The sequence below is a fragment of the Myxine glutinosa genome, chromosome 13 (assembly GCF_964187855.1).
Source record: "Myxine glutinosa chromosome 13, kmMyxGlut1.1, whole genome shotgun sequence".
NCBI classification, from domain to species: Eukaryota; Metazoa; Chordata; class Myxini; order Myxiniformes; family Myxinidae; genus Myxine; species Myxine glutinosa.
Genome location: NC_136273.1, coordinates 10,529,841 through 10,551,088, shown reverse-complemented (window position 1 = coordinate 10,551,088; position 21,248 = coordinate 10,529,841). Strand labels below are relative to the sequence as shown.

The 21,248-nt window shown below is 47.7% G+C and overlaps 1 protein-coding gene across 3 annotated transcripts in view; it reads left to right on the top strand.

Moving 5' to 3' along the window:
* The first annotated feature begins 1,797 nt into the window (after positions 1 to 1,797).
* LOC137438588 (uncharacterized) overlaps positions 1,798 to 21,248 on the top strand; it is a 51,906-nt gene continuing 32,455 nt past the window's right edge. The window contains exons 1-4 of one of the 3 annotated variants that reach the window (XM_068133746.2): positions 1,798 to 2,032; positions 17,566 to 17,599; positions 20,051 to 20,141; positions 20,236 to 20,347. In XM_068133746.2, coding sequence (XP_067989847.2) covers positions 2,026 to 2,032; positions 17,566 to 17,599; positions 20,051 to 20,141; positions 20,236 to 20,347 — 244 coding nt within the window. In that variant the 5' untranslated portion in view covers positions 1,798 to 2,025. Of the gene's footprint in view, positions 2,033 to 5,617; positions 5,693 to 17,565; positions 17,600 to 20,050; positions 20,142 to 20,235; positions 20,348 to 21,248 lie in introns of those variants that run through there. The other 2 variants (XM_068133749.2, XM_068133747.2) reach the window with 2 other exon arrangements.

Genomic DNA, 21,248 nt, shown 5'->3' with positions numbered 1-21,248 from the left:
CCTCGGCCGGCCTCGCCCCATCGTGCCCGCTGGCTGGCAGCACACGGTTTTCGACGCCATCCACGGCCTGTCCCACCCGGGCACGAAGGCCTCCCAGAAGCTCGTCGCGGCGAAGTTCGTCTGGCATGGCCTCAGGAAGGACGTCCGCGACTGGGCCACGACGTGCCTCGCGTGCCAGCGCGCAAAGGTCCACCGCCACACCCAGGCCCCGTTGGCCCCGTTTACGGTGCCCGAGCGTCGGTTCGACCATGTCCACGTCGACTTGGTGGGACCTCTGCCCCCGTCGCGGGGGTTCACCCACCTCCTCACCATGGTGGACCGCACCACACGGTGGCCGGAGGCCGTGCCATTGGCGGCGACATCTGCGGCTGATGTGGCGCAAGCCTTCATCGCCACTTGGGTCGCCCGGTTCGGTGCCCCCTCGGACATCTCGTCCGACCGCGGCCCCCAGTTCACCTCGGAGCTCTGGGGCACGGTGGCGCAAGGGCTCGGCGTCCAACTGCACCGCACCACGGCCTACCACCCCCAGGCCAATGGCCTGTGCGAGCGCTTTCATCGCTCGATGAAGGCCGCGCTCCGGGCCAGCCTCCGTGACGGCAGCTGGGCCGACAGGCTCCCCTGGGTCCTGCTGGGCCTCAGGACGGCGCCCAAGGACAACCTGCGCACGTCCTCGGCGGAGCTGGTCTTCGGGCAACCACTGCGGGTACTGGGCGAATTTATCTCCGACTCCACGGCTCCTTGGTCCGCGGCGCAACAGCGCTCCGCCCTTCAGGAGACCACCCGGAGGTTTGCCCCGGTGCCGACGGCACACCACGGTTGCCCGTCCTCCCACGTCGCCCCGGAGCTTCGCACGGCGGATTACATCTTCGTCCGGCATGACGCCCACCGGGCACCGCTACTGCCCCCGTATGACGGGCCCTTCCGTGTGCTGGAGACCGGGGAAAAATATTTCACCGTCGACATCGGCGGTGCCCCGGATCGTATCTCAGTGGACCGCGTCAAGCCGGCCCACCTCGATCTGGACCACCCCCCGCAAGCAGCTCTGCCTCCGCGTCGAGGCCTCCCCCCGGCAGTCAGACCCCCGGCACCCCCCAGTCCCGCCGTCCCGCTACCCCCCAGCCCTGCACGCATCGCCAGGGGGCGTTTCGGCCGGGTCATCCGGCTTCCCCGCAAGCTCACCCTTCAGGTGCGCGGGAATTCTGGGGGGGCGCGTGTGGCGGGCACAAGGGGCAATAATTCCGCGCACCAGTGGGTGGCGCGAGCGTCCAGGCGGGGAACTAAAATGCATGCCCCGCCTTTCGAACGATCGGCCACGCCCGGGGGCAAGGCGTGGCCTCGGGACATATATGCGGGCTCTAAGCTCGAGCCCGCCCAGTGCTGAAGTGCGAGCTCTGAATAAAGACTCTTGTTGTACCAACGCGTTGTGGCCTACCTCTCTGGCAATCGAGTTGTGTGTGCGCAGCACCACAGTCGTTCCTTCGTAGTTCATTTTTGTAAACTAATCGTAACTCTTTACCCGGAGTGTCATACTGTCATTATCCCTCGATTGGTAAATGGTCTTTGCATTCTGCACACATTCTATGAGCCATGATGGTATAATCCGCGTAAACCTGAGCGTCTTACTGTCATTATCCCTCGATTGGTAAATGTTTTTTTTCATTCTGCACACATTCTATGAGCCATGACGGTATAATCCGCGTAAACCTGAGCGTCTCACTGTCATTATCCCTCGATTGGCAAATGGTTTTTTTCATTCTGCACACATTATCAGCCATGACGGTATAATCCGCAGCAGCTATTCACTTCCGGTTGTGGCTTGTTTAGCTAATTTGTTAATACTGTACATCCGATTTTTGTTGTTTCGACAGCCTGGTTTATTTAACGTGACAGAAAGCAAAATTTGTGATTTTATTTGGTGGTGAAACAGCAGCAGGACTGAGGAGTCAAGGAAAGAAAAGGTTTAAGCGGAAGTGTGGAAGTTAAACCGTGAAGAAGAATTTCGCTTGAGGTTTCAGGACTTTGATAATGTCTGGTACGTGATTTCCGTGAATGAAGCAAATCATGTGGGAAATGCTTTGTTTATAACACGAATGAGTGGACCCATTTGGAGTGTGTTATAGATGTCAGCGTGGTGTGAATACGGGAATAAGCAGTTAATGTATTGCGAGGGAACAACAGGTAACAAGGCCGGATATAAAATTACCTTTCAGGTTTCATTCACAGAGAGATCGTCGAGACATCGAACGAGGTGGTATCACTATTAGTATTAACCTGGTACATTCATTGAGTGAGGCCTCACCTGCATTATTGTGTTCGTATTTAGTTCAGGTGTGCATTTTGTTACCTCAAGGTGTGCATGTTTGTTCAGGTGTGCATGTTTAACGACACAGGACGTTTACAAAATTAGAGGTGAGGTTATTATTAGTGTGGAATAAGTACGTTAAATGTATCTATAATCACAATAAAAAGTGTGTAATTGCTAATGCTAAATAATACAAATCGATATTGATTATTGTTGAGCAAATTCATAATATAATTTATTTATTTATTTACACGATCACGAAACAACCCTCATTAGTGAATGGACCAATCCATGAGCACAAAGAACGTTTCTCTTTTTCAAATGGGAACACCTGTCCCAAAGGTGAAACAAAAGTACCCAGCGGTCCTGAAACGCCAAACACAGATCAACTAAAGGGTTAAAAATCACCAGAAATTAACTTTTTTTATTGCACAAACACAAAAAGCTCCTCGGCCTAGCACGTGCTCCATGTGTTCCGTTACCAATCAACTTGGGCAACACGCACCAGGTAACTTAAGCACTCTAATGAAAGATAATTGGTGTCGTCCCACCTTTGGAATACCTGATGAGGTCAAATGAAGTCTCGACAACCTTCGCCATGTGTCCCGCAGTCGTCTTGGCGAGTCTAGTTGGTTGGGATTGTATAAGTAACGACCAAATACATCGACGTCAGACACACGGACCCCAAATGATGTATTTTAGTGTAATGACAGATTGACAGGGCTCACAGAGGCCTCACTGGGCCATTATTGCATTTTGCAATGACTAATGCTGCACCTGCTACAGGTACCGATGCAATCAAAGTTTGCATGGCCTCCTCTTTCATCCAGAGAAAGATCGAGGGCTGTTTGGATAAAATACAATTTAAATATTAAAATCAGGTAATTGGCCTTCAGGCCTCGATCGAGTCTTGTGCTTATACCCTGCCTGCGTTTTTTTCCCCTGGAGCGATCGAGTAACATGTATTGTGAAGATCGTATGTTGAGGTTGTATTGGTTTGTTATCGACAACACAAATTTAATTACTATAGTGTTACACGTGCACCTGTTATTAAAATATTGCTGTACACAAGTTCATTATAACCCCTCTGCGTTAAGGCCTCAAGTGAGTATGTTATTATTCCCCTGCCTGGGATATTCCCTGTTGGGATCGAGTATAAGGTTTTGTGATTCTCATGGAGGAAATATTCAAAAACATATTTCATTGAATTTCCACAGGCAACGCCAGGTACTTTAGGTAATAAAGAAATATATTGTTACGGTTTTCCGCTGCCCTTTCTACCCTTAACAAGGGGAGGTTACCAGCCCCTGGTTCTTTCTGGGCTGGCATAACCGAGACTTGAAATGCCCCTTCCGGGCAAGCGCAAGGTAGGGTTTCGGGACCAAGTCTCGCACGTACCTAAATACCTGCGCCGCCATGGAAGCGGGGAACCAAGCCTCGCACGAGCCACGTGTAATTTGAGTACACCGAGCGGATTGCGTACCACGTGGTCCATGCAGTTTTCGTTAATATTGGAACCCGATTGGAGCGGTTCTATTCGTACCACGCTTAGTCAATGATGGAAAACACAAGTCGGTCAAATAAAAGGAATAACACAATTTAATTATTATTTACACTTATGTACAAGTCGGTAGAAAGCAGACACAGAGCAGAACTTAAGTAGTCTTATTCCAAAAAACCCAGACACGGGCCCGATCACACTCACACAGGGGAATTGCAGGTAGAATGGTGTCCACGCGCTGCCTTGGTCGTCCAGGAACGGCGGCCCGGCGTGCTCTCCACGGTCCCAGCACGTCCCGCGAAGATGGCAAGCAGGTGGTGGAAAGGATCCTCGCAGCGCGTCTCTCGAACAAAAGGGCAGATGATGAGGCAGGAAGGTGGGAGGGAATGTACGCGTCTCTCGGCGGCTTTCCACAGCGCGTCGAGTTACCAGCGCGCTATCACTCACGTAACCCATTGCAAGAGAGGCTCAGCCTCAAGCTCAACCGAGCGTCACTTTATACGAGCGCTTATACTTGGTTCATGCGCGACTTTCTCCGATCTGGTAACTCTCATCAATACGCGCCTCTCCAATAGCTCATAACTCACCGAACTCACCGCACTCAACTCGCTGAACTGCCTCTCCTCAACTCCTCCGAACTTCTTCTAGGGGCTTTGTGCAACGGGTTATATGGACACGCCCTGAGCCCTCTCAAACGTTCCAACCACGCCCTGTGACGCATTGCCGCAGCCACTCCCCTTGAGCCCTGATTGGTGGCTTGCGCTTACCGTCAACTTCTTCGCCGCCCTCATTCGGTCCCGACCCGACCTGCCAGGCCTGCCTCGTGTTAACTCGCGCCAAAAAGCCAAAGGCAGCATAAAGAGGCAATGGAGGCATAAGGCAATGGAGGCAATGAAAGGACCTACTCTCATTATTCTACTCAACGCAAGACTAACACAGGAAAAGGACTATGCTCACAAATACTATGATATAGCAACTATCGCGAGGCGACATGTTGTTGTGTGATCTAACTATGAGGGGGAAATTTAACCTTTATTGTACAAAACTCAAAACCGCAACAATATTGTTGCAGTTTTGTGTTTTACCAAATAAAGGTTAATTTCCCCTCATAGTTTAGTTACACTACAACACATAGCCTCGTTTCAGCGCAGTTATTTCGTAGTAAATGTAAGCGTAGACCTTTCCTGTGTTTAGTTTTGCGTTGAGTACGACAAGGAGAGTTAGGTCCTTTATGATGCCTCGATGCTTTGGGTTTTGGCGCAAAATACCACGAGGCCGGCCTGAACAAGTCGATCAAGGCCGAAGGAAGGCGGGGCAGAAGGAGTGGGAGTGACCGGTAAGCACGAGCCGCCAATCAGGGCTCGAGGGGAGTGACTTACCACTGCGGCAAATGGCGTGGTTTGGAACATTCGATGGCGGGCTAGGGCGGGGCCAATATAACCCTGTGCCCGGAGCCCCCACCTCAGTTAGGAGGAAGCGCTGAGTTATGAGAGTCGGTTCGGAGCGCCAAGTTATGAGAAGGGAGGCAGACGAGTTATGAGAGGAAAAGCGCTCTGTTGAGTTACAAGTTGAGTTCTCAGTTGAGCTGGAATCAGATCCCCGAGAGGTTGGAGGGCAAGTTGCGCTGAGTTCAGTTACGAGAGTGAAAGCGCGCTCCATGCAGTTGTATTAATCACGCTGTGAGAGACAGCCGTGCTGGACCAGAGATGCGCGTATATTTCCTCCTGCCTGCCTTTATCGAGATACGCGCCGCGAGGATTTTCCCGCCTGCCTGCCTGTCTTCACCGGGGAACGTGCGGCGCCCGCCAGAGGGCCACGCCGGGTGAGCTGTTCCTGGACGACCAAGGCTGGCGCGTTCAGCGCATGAACAATTCTTCCTTCATCCCCCTGTGAGTGTGCGTGGGCCCATTGTCTGGGGAATAAGTAAGACTGCTTAAGACTGCCCTGTGTCTCTGCTCCTTCTACCACTGTACATTGTGTAAATAATTATTATGAAACGTGTTCTTCCTTTGATTCGACCGTTTAGTCCAGGGGCGGGCAACCTTTTCAGAGTGAGGGCCAGATGAGACTTTTGGAAGGAGATCGCGGGCCGGAGTGAAAAACGAAATCTCAGAATTACTATATTTTGTTTACATGAATAGATTGTACAAAAATTGCATTGAACACTCTACAAATCAATGAGACTGCTGGTGCTGTTTGCCATGAAGAAGTATTTCCATGTCTGGCTCGATGGTTGAGGTAGACAACAGAAGAATGTCATTGAGGTGGCGGTCCGAGAGTTGGGAGCGAAGGTGAGACTTCGTGTACTTCATTTTCGAGAAGAGCTGTTCACAGCAGTAGGTGCTGCCGAACATGGCCACAATGCGTTGGACATGGGCAATGTATTTTTGAAAATTGTTAGAAGGGAGAACGGTGTCGCGGAAGAAGGACAATGGAGAAGAGGTGCGGAACTTCGCCTTCATTTCATCGTTGCACTGCAGCTCCACCAACTCCATCTGTAAGGAGGCAGGGGCGTCTTCCACGGGGAAGTCAAAGGGAGCAGTGAAAAGCTTGAAGTCCGCAGCCAGCACCCTGACTCCTGCAAAACGGGAAGCAAATTCCTCACGTAGAGAGTTGACGACACTAACGCAAGTGCCCAGGTCCACATCGTCAGGGGCACATGCAGCAAGGCGAGGAAAATGCACAAACTGACCAGAAGCCAATTGAGCCTCCCACAAGCGCAGTTTAACCTCGAAGGCAGTGATGTGCGCGTACATGTCTGTCACGAGAATGTCTTTGCCTTGCAGCTTTATGTTGAGGGTGTTCAGGTGCGCCGTGATGTCCGTGAGCAGGGCCAGGCGAGCTAGCCACCGCGGATCAGAGAATTGATCAGCGTGGGGAAGGTTCTTCTGACGTAGAAAGGTGGCAATCTCCTGCTGTAGGTCGCACACCCGAGACAGCATGGCCCCACGACTCAGCCAGCGTACCTCACAGAAGTAGAGCAGGTCGTTGTAGTGCACGTTCACCTCGTCCATCAGTGCCTGGAACTGACGATGGTTAAGGCTGCGGGAGAGGATGGAGTTGACGACCTTCACCACGACAGACATGACACCAACGAGGTTGGCAGACTTAGCGCACAGGGACTCTTGGTGGATGATGCAGTGCATCTTGTTAATGGGCTGAGTGTATCCGGCGGCTGCACAGTGACGCACTAGCAGCGAAGCGGCGCCCTTCTTCTCACCAACCATCACCGGGGCACCGTCGGTCGTCACACACACAAGACGGGAGAGGTCCAGGGAGTGCTGATCAACACACAGAAGCACGGCGTCGCAGATGTCTTTCCCAGTGGTGGTGTCGCGCAGCGGGACAAGCTGGAGGAATTCCTCACACACTTGAAAGTCAGCGGTGACGCCACGGATGAAAACGGACAGCTGGGCCGTGTCCTTTGTGTCGGTGCTCTCATCCAGAGCGAGGGAAAAGGCGACGAAATTTGAGCTGCGTGTTTTGAGTGAGTCGTGCACGTTTTCCGACATATCCTCGATGCGGCGACGAACGGTGCGGGACGAAAGGCTCACGTTCTCAAAGGCGGAACGCTGCTCTGGACAGACGGAGTCCACTACAGCGAGGAGGCATTCCTTGATGAAGTCCCCATCCGCGAATGGCTTCATTCGGCGAGCAAGGATGCGGGAGACTTCATAACTGGCGCGCGTCACCTTTTCGGCCTCAGTATTCTGCTTGCGGAAGAGTGGTTTGTTTCTCCAAGTTGCCTGATAGTCTAACCATGGCGTCCTTCCTTTCGGTGGCAGACACCGACGCGAAGTTTGACGAGCGGTGCTCTGTCTCCCAGTGGCGGCGCACGTTGTACTCTTTTAGGACAGCCAAAGTCTTCAAGCATATGAGGCACTGGGCCTGTCCAAAGCGCTCGATGAAGAAGTACTTCTCCCACTCAGGGTTGAAGATCCGACGCTCGAGGTCCACTTTCCTCTTCTTAACACGCTGGGTCGCAGACATGATGAGCTGAAAAGGAAGAAAATTAGGTATATCAGCAATGAATAAATGATGTAACAGCAAGCAATCTGGGGCACAAAAAATCTCGGAAGACGAATTGCACAGATGAATGTATTTATTTTGCGCGCACGTGGCCAACGCTGAATATGACACAGTTTCACCGTAAAACTGAAATACAGGAAATGAATCAGTCTGCATACTTTTTTTTTTAAAGAGTTCGTTTTCCTTTTAAACAAAAGTTCGTCAATTTCGTTTTCCTTTTAAACAAAAGTTCGTCAATTTCTTTTTTCTTTTACAAACAGAAAGTTCGTTATATATTTTTTTTCTTTACAAATAGAAAGTTCGTTATATTTTTATTTTTACAAATAAAAAGGGAGAATAAAATTATTTAAACGCAGAAAATGAAAGATAATAACATGTTCTAACAAACAAAACAAAGCAAATTGAAAGAAAGTGAAAATTGAAATAGGTTTAGAGAACTCTGCGTCGCTTACCTCTTTGTTGCAAGTTATTTGTCCCAGACACCAACGTTTGTCGCAAGCTGACTGAATCGGAAGGACGTCCGTATCACATGCCGGCTGATTTGAAAAGACCGCCTATCAGCAAGCAGGCGGTGTCTAGGCAAGACAGTTCCCCGTGCGCATGTCTTCCGGAAGAGGACGGTGCTGAAGACAAAATGTCCCTTTCTTGAATTCAGACCGGCTAAATATAAACTCTTACATTTACAAATGATATGAGTTTTACTGGGAGGTCCGCGGGCCGGATTGCAATAATAAAGCCTAGCAGGGTGGCGGGCCGGACGCTAAGCCTTCGCGGGCCGGATGTGGCCCGCGGGCCGGGGGTTGCCCGCCCCTGGTTTAGTCCCTTCCGTCATTGACTGAGCGTGGTACGAATTGTATCGCTCTGATCGGGTTCCAATAGCAAGGTAACAGCATGGACCACGTGGTACGCCATCCACTCGGGTGTACTCAATTACGTGTGGTTCGTGCGAGACTAGATCCCCGCTTCCGCGGCGGCGTGGGTACTTAGGTACGTGCGAAAATTGTTCCGAAACCCTGTCCCGCGTCTGACCCGGAAGTGGCGACTCAGTCTCGCGGTTGCGAAGACCCAAGGAGAACAAGGGGCTTAATCTCCCCTTGGTAAGGGAACGGGCTTCACGCAAAACCGTAACAATATATATACACATGCATACATATATACGTATACGGGATCGGTGCTGGTGATAGATGTACGCATCTCACTATACGAGATCCGTGCCTGTGTGTGTGTTACTGTGTGTCTGTTACTGTGTGTGTCTGTTACTGTGTGTGTCTGTTACCGTGTGTGTGTGTGTGTTACTGTGTGTGTGTTACTGTGTGTGTGTTACTGTGTGTGTGTGTCACTGTGTGTGTATTACTGTGTGTGTGTTACTGTGTGGCTGTTACTGTGTGTGTGTGTGTGTTATATGTGTGTGTGTGTGTGTTAATATGTGTGTGTGTGTGTTAATATGTGTATGTGTGTGTGTGTTAATATGTGTGTGTGTGTGTGTTACTATGTGTGTGTGTGTGTTACTATGTGTGTGTATGTGTGTGCGTGTGTGTTACTATGTGTGTGTGTGTGTGTTACTATGTGTGTGTGTTACTATGCGTGTGTGTGTTACTGTGTGTGTGTGTGTGTGTTTGTGTGTATGTGTGTGTGTGTTACTGAAACTGAACGAAACTGATCAAAACTGTCAGCTGAAGGAGTAAAATAATGTCATTGTCTTACACGAATGGTTTATTAAATTGCAGAAGCATAGCATGGTACTTCGTAAGCAGTTTGTGAGTGTAACTTCCATGGGATCGGATAGGGTGTCACTGCACTGCACTGTACATGCGATCTATTTTTAAAATTCCCTCGAGAATCTAGATGATGGACGCAGATTGCGTGTGTCATATTCCCGTCAGGAAGCGACTCATTGTTACCCGGCAATGCCGGGTACTTTTGCTGGTACATCTACATATGTTTGCATTAGCAGGGGTTTTAGTTGTGTTGGCATTTTGAGGAAATCAAACTTTGTTTTTTTCGAGAAAAAAAAATTGTGGCGGTCGAAAACACTTCCTTACACCCACTAACAAATGGGGTCAGGGATCATTTAATATTATCTTTGACATAACTACAAAGGATTAGGTACGACAGAGCAAATTAAAAAATAAAATAAAATATAAATGTCCACAAATCCAAGTGTTTTACAAAATTTGTTGCCGAAAACACTCTCCAGCAATTACTGATGAACCTCTGAAAGTTTGACGAAGATCTGTTTGGCCATCTCTAAGAAAAATGGTGACACACAGGCAGACAAACATCTCTCTTATGGTGTAGATTCCACAATGTTCTCATTCGTCTGATTTCGCACCTGGTCACGGCGACCCAGTAAATCCATCATCCCTTCAAATAGCAGGAATTTGGATTCTCTTCTGCTGATGAGGTTCCTCGGCTTGAAAAGGATTTCAACTTTGCTAATCACTAGCGGGCATTAGTAAGGTTTAATTGCGAAACGGCCCAACTTCAGTGGGCAATGTGCTGCTGCGAATTCTTGGAAATTCCCTGTATAATTTTTGTCATTTTTAAAAGAAATTTTATTGATCACAACACATACAGTCACGTGAAAAAGTAAGTACACCACATGTAAAGTTTTGACTTTTTCAACATATTTCAACAAACAGCTATTTGATCTTCATTTCAACAATATTGATAGATAAAGGTGATTATAATATAACAAATATCATGAAACATTTACATTTTGTAGTCCATTGTATAATTTAAATAAACATAAATGCAAATTTCGCATGTGGAAAAAGTAAGTACACCCTGACATTTAGCACTACTTCAAATACCTAAAATTAGAATCAGGTGCACCAGCTCAGGTGCAAATGATTACAACATCGTTAGAGAGGATCTTGGAGGAACCTGTCTTATTTAAACCTCAGACATTTAGTTTGGTTTGCTCTTTGTTGTTGAAGTGTGCGGCGTCACCATGCCGAGATCAAAAGAGCTCTCTGAGGCTTTCAGAAAGAAGGTAATAGATGCCTACGAGTCTGGGAAGGGATTTAAAAAGATCTCCAAACAATATGAAATTAATCATTCGACTGTCCGGAAGATCATCTCCAAGTGGAGAGATTCCAAACAACTGCCAACTTGTTCAGGCCAGGCCGCCCCAGCAAGTTCAGCCCGAGAGCATCAGGGCCATCAGGGCCATCAGGGCTGCATCAGGGCCTGGGCAGCTCACCATCATAGAATCCACTATGAATTCTTCATTGTACCAGAGGGTGCTTGAGGATAATGTGAGGCCATCTGTCGGAAAGTTGAAGCTCAACCGAAGGTGGACCTTGCAACATGACAATGACCCTAAACATACCGGTAAATCCACCAAGGAATGGCTGAAAAGAAAGAAATGGAGGGTTCTGGAATGGCCAAGTCAAAGCCCGGATCTAAATCCCATCGAGATGTTGTGGGGGGATTTGAAACGAGTTGTGCATGCAAGAAACCCCTCAAACATCGCACAGCTGAAATAATTCTGCATGGAGGAGTGGGCAAAAAATTCTCCCAGTCGATGTCAGAGACTGGTAGACAGTTATAAGAAACGCCTACTTGAGGTTGTTTCTAACAAAGGTGGCAATACCACCTATTAGAGCCAAGGATGTACTTACTTTTTCCACATGCAAAATTTGCATTTATGTTTATTTAAATTATACAATGGACTACAAAATGTAAATGTTTCATGATATTTGTTATATTATATCACCTTTATCTATCAATATTGTTGAAATGAAGATCAAATAGCTGTATGTTGAAATATGTTGAAAAAGTCAAAATTTTACATGGGGTGTACTTACTTTTTCACGTGACTGTACTCCATATGATCGGATAAAGGAACATGATTTGTAATGCTGGCTACTCCCAAAGGTGGTGCTATTTCCGCCACACGTCAATTTTAGCTTCGGTCACATCCACTTTTGCTCCCTTCTAGTAATATTTCGATGCTACGAATCTAGTGCACATAATGGAAGACCAAATAATCACGTCTATCGACTTATCATTTCCTAAAAGACTTAAAAACATAATAAAATGGTTAGTTATTCCCTGCAAATGATTACAAGGTGCTGACTATTCCGTTCTAATCCTCTGTCGGAGGAAAAGAAGAGCAACACTGCATCGACGCCATCAAGGAGGCCTTGGATGAGATGAGGGCCTCCACCATCAACGTGTGCTGGCACAACCTGTGGCCACATGCAGTAAGGAACTTCACAGGACTTCCGGACAACACGGAGGAGAGGCATGAAATTGTCTGGTTGGCACGGCAGGTGGGAGGAAAAGGATTTGACGATATGCATCCTGAGGAGTTGGAGGATCTCCTTGCCTCGCATGGTGCCGAGCTCACCGAAGAGGAGCTAGAGGCCATTGCCAAGGTCCCCGAAGAGGAGCTAGAGGCCATTACCAAGGTCCCCGAAGAGGAGCTAGAGGCCATTACCAAGGTCCCCGAAGAGGAGCTAGAGGCCATTACCAAGGTCCCCGAAGAGGAGCTAGAGGCCATCACCAAGGTCACCGAAGAGAAGTTAGAGGCCATTACCAAGGCCTCTGAGGAGGCAGGCAGTGATGAGGAGGAAGAGTAGCCAAGGTCCAGCTTCACAGTCAAGTTCCTGCGTGAGGTGCTGCAGGACATGCGTTGATTGCTCGCAGGGTGCAAGATGCCGACCCGGTCATGGAGCCTTACCTCAAATTTAAGAGGGGGTCGGATGACGTGCTGCCTGCATACCTACGGCAATCTGCCAGGCAGCTCTCGATCATGCATTTCGTACTGGCTGGTCCCTCCAGCTCAAGACCATCAGCATCCTCTCCTGCCTCTCCTGCCTGCCTCTCAGTGCATGACTCGGCGTCCTCACCAGCGTGCACACCTGCGTCCTCCCCGGCCTCTCCCTCAGTGCACGACTTTGCAGCAACCTCATTTGGACCCTCTTCAGACCAAGTCCACTGGATTTTAATTCTTCTTCTTCATCACCAACTCTCACCTCCATCTCCCCCAACCTTCTGCCTCGCTCTTCCCCCTCCTCAAATAACACCTCATTGTGCCTCACCCAATCACCATCAAACCTTTTGTCCGCCCCATCCTTCCCTTTCTCCGAGCTATTCTGAAATCTCTGACACACCTTCAACAGCTCTCCCTACCTCTTCCACCTCTTCCACATCTTACCCTACCCCTCCTCCCCCCTGTTCTGTATCCGATGCTCCCCCTTCCTCTTCATTAACGGTTATGGACCTCAAACATCCGGGGCCTTTGTTCAAACTTAACTGATCTCTCCATACAGGTTGCTTCTGTCAAACCAGACGTGATCTGCTTAACAGAAACTTTCCTCCTTCATGATGTCTCTGATTCCTTAGTATCTCTCCCGGGTTACTCCCTCCTCCGGTATGATAGACCTGAGCCTCGTCCTGGAGGTGGGGTTGCTATCTTTATCAAAAACTCTCTTCCTCACTCGTCCTGCACTGCACTCTCTCCACCTCACCCCCAGGAATACCTCTGGCTACGGCTTCCCCTTCGCTCCCACCTCTTGTTCATATGTGTGTTGTACCGTCCACCAAACAGTGATGACTCCATCCACATCTCGCTGTCTGATAATATGGACCAACTTCTATCTACTCATCCCAACTCTCTCTTCCTCATATGTGGTGATTTCAACTGTCATCATGCCAGTTGGCTGGGTGTGGGTACCGCTCTCACCAGCCATGGCTCCTCAGCAAAGGACTTCTGCGACTCACTGGGACTGACACAATCTGTCAATTTCCCGACCCGGATCTCAGTCAACGGAGCATCTTCTCTTCTGGACTTGGTTATGACTAACTTCCCTGAAAATGTCTGCTGCTCTTCTTCTGCTCCAATCGGATCATCTGATCATGTCCTTGTTAAAGTGGACATCTCTCTGACCATCCTCAGGGAGCCTGCTCAGCGTCGACGAGTCTGGCATTTCACTCAGGCCAACTGGCACGGTCTTCAAGCAGCCATCAATCATCTGGACTGGTCTCCCATCTCTACTGCCTCTGACATCAACTCATCCTGGGAATTCTTCCAAAGTAAATTGCTCTCTCTCATGCACAGATTTATCCCATCTCGTCTTCAGTTGTCATACCCTTCCTCCCGTCCTTGGTACACGGAATCTTGTGGTGAGGCTGTTGCCCAGAAACAACTTGCCTTCGTCTCCTGGAAAGCAAATCCAACGGAAGGAAATCTCATTTCCTTTCACAAAGCCCGAAACAAGTGTGTCCACCCTCAGGAGAGCCAGGAAACAATATCTCTCCGTTCTCAAGACCGAACTCTCTTATCTGTCTCCCTCTTCCAAATCCTGGTGGCGTCTGGTCAAATCCGTTTCTGGTGTTTGTTCCCCCTCCATCCCCTCCCTTACCTCAAACGGCTACACAGCTGACTCCGCACGTGAAAAAGCTGAATGCCTCAACTGTGTTTGCCTCTAAATCTTGTGTCCCAAACCCAATCCTCTCTGTACCCACCATACCCAGTCGTACCCAGCTGCTCCTGGACTCCGTGTCCTTTCCCCCTGACAAGGTGGAAAAGTTTCTGTCGACCCTCGACTCTGATTCTGCAACTGGACCGAACGGCATCAGCCCACGGGTCCTAAAATCCTGCTCTGCCGCTCTATCTCACCCTCTCTCTGTTCTCTTCACCCTCTCTTTTGCTCAAGGTCAACTGCCATCTGCTTGGAAATCAGCCAACATCACTGCTTTGCACAAAAAAGGTGCAAAAACAGATCCTAGCAACTACAGACCAATCAGCCTTCTCCCAATTATCAGCAAAGTCATGGAATCCATCATTGCTTCGGATATGAAATCTTTCCTCTTCTCCAATGGCTTGATCTCTGATCATCAATTTGGTTTCAGACCAGGTCACTCTACTCTGGACATGCTGCTTCTGCTGTCTCAACAATGGATGGAGGTCCTCAATGCCAAACAGGAAATTAGAGCTGTCTCCCTCGACATATCACGTGCCTTCGATACGGTCTGGCACCCCGCTCTGCTCACCAAACTCTCCTCCTTTGGTATCCATGGAAATCTCCACGCATGGCTGGCGGACTTCCTCTCTAGTCGTCGTCAACGTGTGGCCCTGAATGGGTTTCTCTCATCTCCTCTTCCTGTTCAGGCTGGAGTTCCCCAAGGCAGTGTTCTGGGCCCTGTGCTTTTTATGTTCTTCATCAGTGATCTCTCTGACTATCTTAAAAATCCTCTCTATCTCTTTGCTGATGACTCCACTCTCTGCCGCGCCATTCCTCTTCCCTCAGATCGGCAGTCTGTAGCCTCCTCACTCTGAAGACTTGGACAAAATCACAGACTGGTCAAACAAGTGGAACATGTCTTTCAATCCTGACAAATCTCACACTCTTACTATGTCTCTCTGAAAAGATCGACTGGACAACCCTCCCATCTACTTTCTCAACAATCCTCTCCAAGAAGTTCTGTTGCTCAAGCTTTTGGGTCTCACGATCTGCCATGATCTTTCTTGGGAAAACCACATTTCCAAGCTGGCCTCCAAAGCCAGTCGCCGACTGGGCATCCTCCGTCGTGCGAAGTCCTTCCTCGGCACACCTGAGCTCCTCACCACATACAAGGCTTTCATCCGCAGCTCAATGGAATACTGTTCTCCCCTATGGGCCGGTGCTCCTGCCTCACACCTAGCTCGGCTTCACGCTGTCGAAACCAAAGCTTTCAGAATTATTGGAATCTCCCGTGATGAAGCTATCTCTGAGGGCCTTTCACTCACTCACCGCAGGCAGGTAGGTGGTCTTTCTGTCTTCTACCGACTCCTCTCCGGCCTTGCCCCCCCAGCTCTCTCTGGGCTCTGTCCCCCAAATATTCCTACAGGTCGCACAAGATCTGCCAGCAACCCTCTGATGGTTAAACTGCCGAAATCTCGGCTCTCTGCTCACCTTCACTCTTTCATTCCTCTTTTCTCCCGCCTCTGGAACAAACTCCCTCACTCCCTTCAATCCCACTCCTCCCTCCAGGTCTTTAAAACAGCTGTTCACCACCATCTCTTATCTTCCCCCATCCAAAACCTTGATCTTTTCTCCCCCCGCTAATTCACCCCAGATCCACCTTGTTTGAAATTCCAACTTCTTTCCTGGAAGTCCTGGCAGTGTCCATATGTTTTATACCTCTCCCACCCCCTCCTTCCCAAGCCCCCCCCCAAAAGCCTTCGCCCTCTCTCAGATCTCTCGATGTCTCCATGTCTCTCGGTCCCTGCTCTCAAATGTTGTGTTTGTGTCCTTCCCCCTCTCTCCCCATCTTGTCTACCGCTCCCGATGTTATATGTTTTATGTGTCGGTTTGTCTTTCTGTGTGATTAATGTTCGCTCTTTCACGAGCCTCGATCTTGTATACAAAAAAACAACAAAAGAAACAACATTTGAAAAGTTGTGTGTTTGTTAAATAAAAATTTGAAACGGTACATGATGATGCTGTTTACGTTACGGAATGGTTAAGTACTTTTAGTAAACCGTAAGAGCATTCCTTGAATAAACTGGAAACGGTACCTGGTGTTGGTCGTCCGTGCGGTACCTGGTGTTGGTCGTCCGTGCGGTACCTGGTGTTGGTCGTCCGTGCGGTACCTGGTGTTGGTCGTCCGTGCGGTACCTGGTGTTGGTCGTCCGTGCGGTACCTGGTGTTGGTCGTCCGTGCGGTACCTGGTGTTGGTCGTCCGTGCGGTACCTGGTGTTGGTCGTCCGTGCGGTACCTGGTGTTGGTCGTCCGTGCGGTACCTGGTGTTGGTCGTCCGTGCGGTACCTGGTGTTGGTCGTCCGTGCAGTACCTGGTGTTGGTCGTCCGTGCGGTACCTGGTGTTGGTCGTCCGTGCGCCCATGATAGGTTTTTGTTACTGTATTAACTTAAGAACGGCTGAAGGGATCCAAATCAAACTTGGTACAGGTATGTATGATGATGCAAAGAAGAACTGATGAGATTATGGGGTCGAGAGGTCAAAGGTCAGAGGTCCCATGAGGTAGAAATTCTGTTACTGAGCTAACCTGAGGACCAGTGATGGGATTTTGACCAAAATTGGTATCGGTGTATATTATTATGCAAAGATGAACTGATTACATTTTGGCATCAATAATAGTCAGAGGTCTCGGGTGAAAATGTGATGCTTGACAAACAGCTGAAGGGATTTAAATCAAACTTTGTGCAAAATACAGTAACGTGGGCGGAGGCATATCGGCCGTAACGTCGAAGAATGCCGTTCTAGTTTGTTGTTGTTGCTTTGCATCTTTTTCCCATCAAATCCGTTTTTTGTTTTTGCTTTCCTTCATTAGTCGATGTCATCTACATACACATTGCCAAGTGTTTGTGTGTTTGTAATGTTATTCTTTCACAGCTGAACTGTAGCACCCAGAGGCGCCACATTTTGGGTGTAGACACTTCCGAATCTGGCCAAGGTTTTAAGTCACCACAGGTTGATATTAACGTCAGTTTTGTGGCCACCAAAAGCCGCTGCAAAGGGTATATCGTGACGTGGGGTCAGGCAGTGCTGCCAGGCCAGGCAAAAGGTAACCACAATGAAACCAATAAATCTATCGCTTTTCAATGTCCAACACGTCCGGAAACTACCAACGGGGAAAAGCTCACCTCCAGGCAGCACCAGGTATCCCCTGCCAGTAGTGAGCAAGTTCTGGTTTATTTTTTATTTTGATAAGGTGTGTGTGTGTGTATGTGTGTCCAAGCAATTATGTTTTGCTTTATCATTTTCTATTTTCTTTCAGCAATGGGAAGCAGCAATGGGAGAAATAATCCTGGGTAAGTTCATCGCTCACATTTTGATGTTATTACTGCACTTTATGTGAAAAGATTTGCTTATTGTTCAAGAACGTGTTACAAAATCCAAGGTTCTTGATTGATGGACATCCAACAGGCCGTCAGACATAGTCCAACCTTGAATTTATTAAAAAGATGAAGCACAACTTCACCAAAATGGCCACTGCACAATGGTTACTTGCCCTTCTCTCCGTTCACGACCTTCGTCCCTCCCCACTCTGCTTTTCCACTTGTATATTTACCGTGTGAACGTTCCTCACTAACTTGGACATTAACACTTATCACACACGCTTTTAAAACATGGGGAGATATTGTAATCGGCTCTGTCCATGTGTCTGTCTGTATGTCCGTCCATCCGTCACGCTGTCTCCTGATAAACAGTTGGGCAGAAATTCACCAACCTCGTTAGTTATGTTCACCACATGGCAAGAACATGTGAGAGTAATATCATTTTTGTCCCCACCACTTGGTGTGGGGTCAAAAGGTCAAATATCAAAATATGCAATTATGGGCACATTTGTAACATTTTCAATGAAACTTTGTCTGTGGAATTAACATTGGGGGACACATAGAATATGTTACAATTTTTTGGAGTTGACCCCGTTTTCATGGACTTAGGGCCACTGGGGTCAAAATGGGGAAAACATTTTTAAACTCAAAATTTGATATTGTGTCATTCCTGGTGGAACCTTTTGCTGTCTTTCAACCTTGCTTTAGGTGGGAAGCATGGGGATTTGTGAAGGTGCGCCATTGACTTCGCTCTTGTTTGATTTGCCTTCAAAAGTACGGACTCCCCATCTTGGTACAGTAGAGTGAGGGATACATTTTGATTCTGATGTACCATACTCTTTTACAGAGGGTCGGTACCGCAGAAGGAGTTTCTTGGCAAGATTTAAACTGGGTGGTTTGCCATTGCCTTCCCAGCAGTAATTAGGGCATGAATTTGTAATTTGTTCAGGGTGCTGGTAATAGCTTGCCTACTTTTCACGATCACTGATGTGATCAAAAGGTATCCCTGTGTACCTAAGTAGACGATCACGAGGGGCATACGTTGCACTCTTTTCCATGCATATCATTATCCTGGAGTCTTGACCCCTTTTTCGACAAGCTTTGTAATGACCCCTTTTTTGTTCAATAGTTTAAGACTCGGGGTGTAGTTTATACATTAATGGCCTGCATGATAATTAATACATCAGGGGACATCATTATGTTTTTGTATCGATCATGAAAAAGACTGTGGTTGAAAAAAGAGCAATCAAAATAGTTTATAGGAATTGAATCTGAGATACTAGCCGCTGAGATGGGAATGCAGGTAATCCCTCGATTTACACCGGACATTCCATGGCTTGTGGAAAATGCCAGACAATATAAAATAAGAGACATTCTAAAAACCTCACGTGCATGCTGTACTGCCCTCGTGTTCTCAGGAGGAACCATGTAATGCTCCAGAAAAGTTCATATAAAGGGGCGCCCTACATGAATGAATGAATGAATGATCGTTTTAAGGCTAGAGCGGGGGTTAGCCTTGCGGGCCCCATGACAATCATGGTTCCCTGCTTGAGGCAATGTTTTTATGGCCGGATGCCCTTCCTGACGCCAACCATTAGTCGCCTCTTATGATGCGCAGGGATACGGTGTACCTATTCTAAACCGGGGTACACACCGGAACCGCCCTACATATACAAGTTAAAACCCATCAGTACGTAAAGTTTTTGTGTACCTTGAAAACGAAAACGCAAAAGATTATGTGCATGTGTGTGATTAATTTGTTTTTAAAAAATTAATAAAGTTAGTATGTACTGTGGACCAACCAAATGCAGACATGTTGGGTGTGATGTATTCTTCAAGACAAGCGTTGGACAAGCGCAATATGTGTACACATTATACGCAACAAATGATATTATTAGTTATTCTAATATTATTAATTATTATTATTAATTACATTATTAATGAATTATTATCGGCATTATCAGCACATTCTGTAACTGGATTGCAAATTTCTTCATTCAGCTGTATGAATCAAGAGGTCCCTTTGAAATCAAGAGACTGTAACTAGATTGAAAATAGATTTACATCTTCATGCAGCTTTGTGAATCAAATTGGCACCCCTTTATATTAACCTTTATAGAGCATTACTTGGTTCCTCCTAAGAACACAAGGGTATTCCATCATGCACACGAGATTTTTAGAATGTCCCTTATTGTCTGGCATTTTCCACAAGCCATGGAATTTCCCTTCTTTTCTATAGTTTGCCACATGGCACATACCATATAAAGGGGCACATACCATACAAAGCATTCCCAAGAATATATCCACATGTTTGTTATTATTGGAGGGACCATGTTACGCTACAGGAAACTTTACTGACAATTAGGTTTGAATTTGGTGAAGCACGTCAATACTGATTTTCTGCTGATTGCTGTACCACTGCAGGCAGGATCGGTTTGGGAGAGGAGGACACAGTTTGGCAGATAATTCCTGTGGTCGAACAAATGGGAAAGGCAGACGTTCTGGGGATAATGCGGTACGTGCTCCAATGGCTAATTTACAAGAAGAGTATGTTGTTTATTGAAGCAAACTGGGGTGAGAATGCACTTTGAGAGAAATTTATTTCTTAGGGAGGTGGAAGGACATCGAGTGATCAAAGTTTCTCTGGAAGGAAGAATGTTGGGGATTCTCATGGAGCTCCTCCAGGCAAGATACTGCGCTCAGGTGATGACAGCGGAAAATGTGAGCATCTCAAAACACGATTTTTTTTTACTGTCAAATTGACTTCACTGTGAAAATTTGTGGTTATATTCTCTGTTCTGAGGAAAATGTAATGTTATGGTGGTTTGTTGGTTTTTTTTTTTTTTTTTAATACATGGTCTTAGGATTGTAATGGAGCATGCACGCACGCGCACACACACACACACACACACACACACCCACTGAGTTTGAGGAAAGTGCCGCCATTGCCATCACTTCCCGGGATACTCTGGGTACCAGCGATGTCATAACGCTTTCTCACAGCACTCGGCGGGGCATTTCCTCAGGAGGAGTTTCCTCCCCATGGATGCCAACTGACGGATTTTCCGTGCCCTTTCTTTTTAAATGCCGAACGTCAAATGTTAAACGCTGAACTTTCCTACTAGCAAAGCCAGTGAAGGGTATGGGTTTAGTCGATTTAGCCACATTGCACGCACAAGGAAATTATTCACGATCCACTGGAACACATTCGACTTCTGGCAATACCCCTTGACCTTTTTCACATTTTCTTGTGTTGCAGTCTGAATTTAAAATGGATTAAATTGCGATTTTTTGTCACTGATCTACACATAATACCTCAGAACGTCAGAGTGGAATTTTTTGAAGTTCAAGGAACTGTCTGTGGAACTCTGAGATAGAATTGTGAGAAGACATAGATCTGGGGAAGGATATAAAACAATTTCGAGAGTGTTGATAGTGCCCAATAGCACAGTGAGCTCCATCACTAGGAAATAGAATATGGAACTACCCAGACTCTTCCTAGAGCCGGCCGTCCGACCAAACTGAGCAACCGGGAAGAAGGACCTTCGTCAGGGAGGTGACCAAGAACCCAAATAACCACTCTGATAGAACTACAGAGTTCCTTGGCTGAGATGGGAAAACC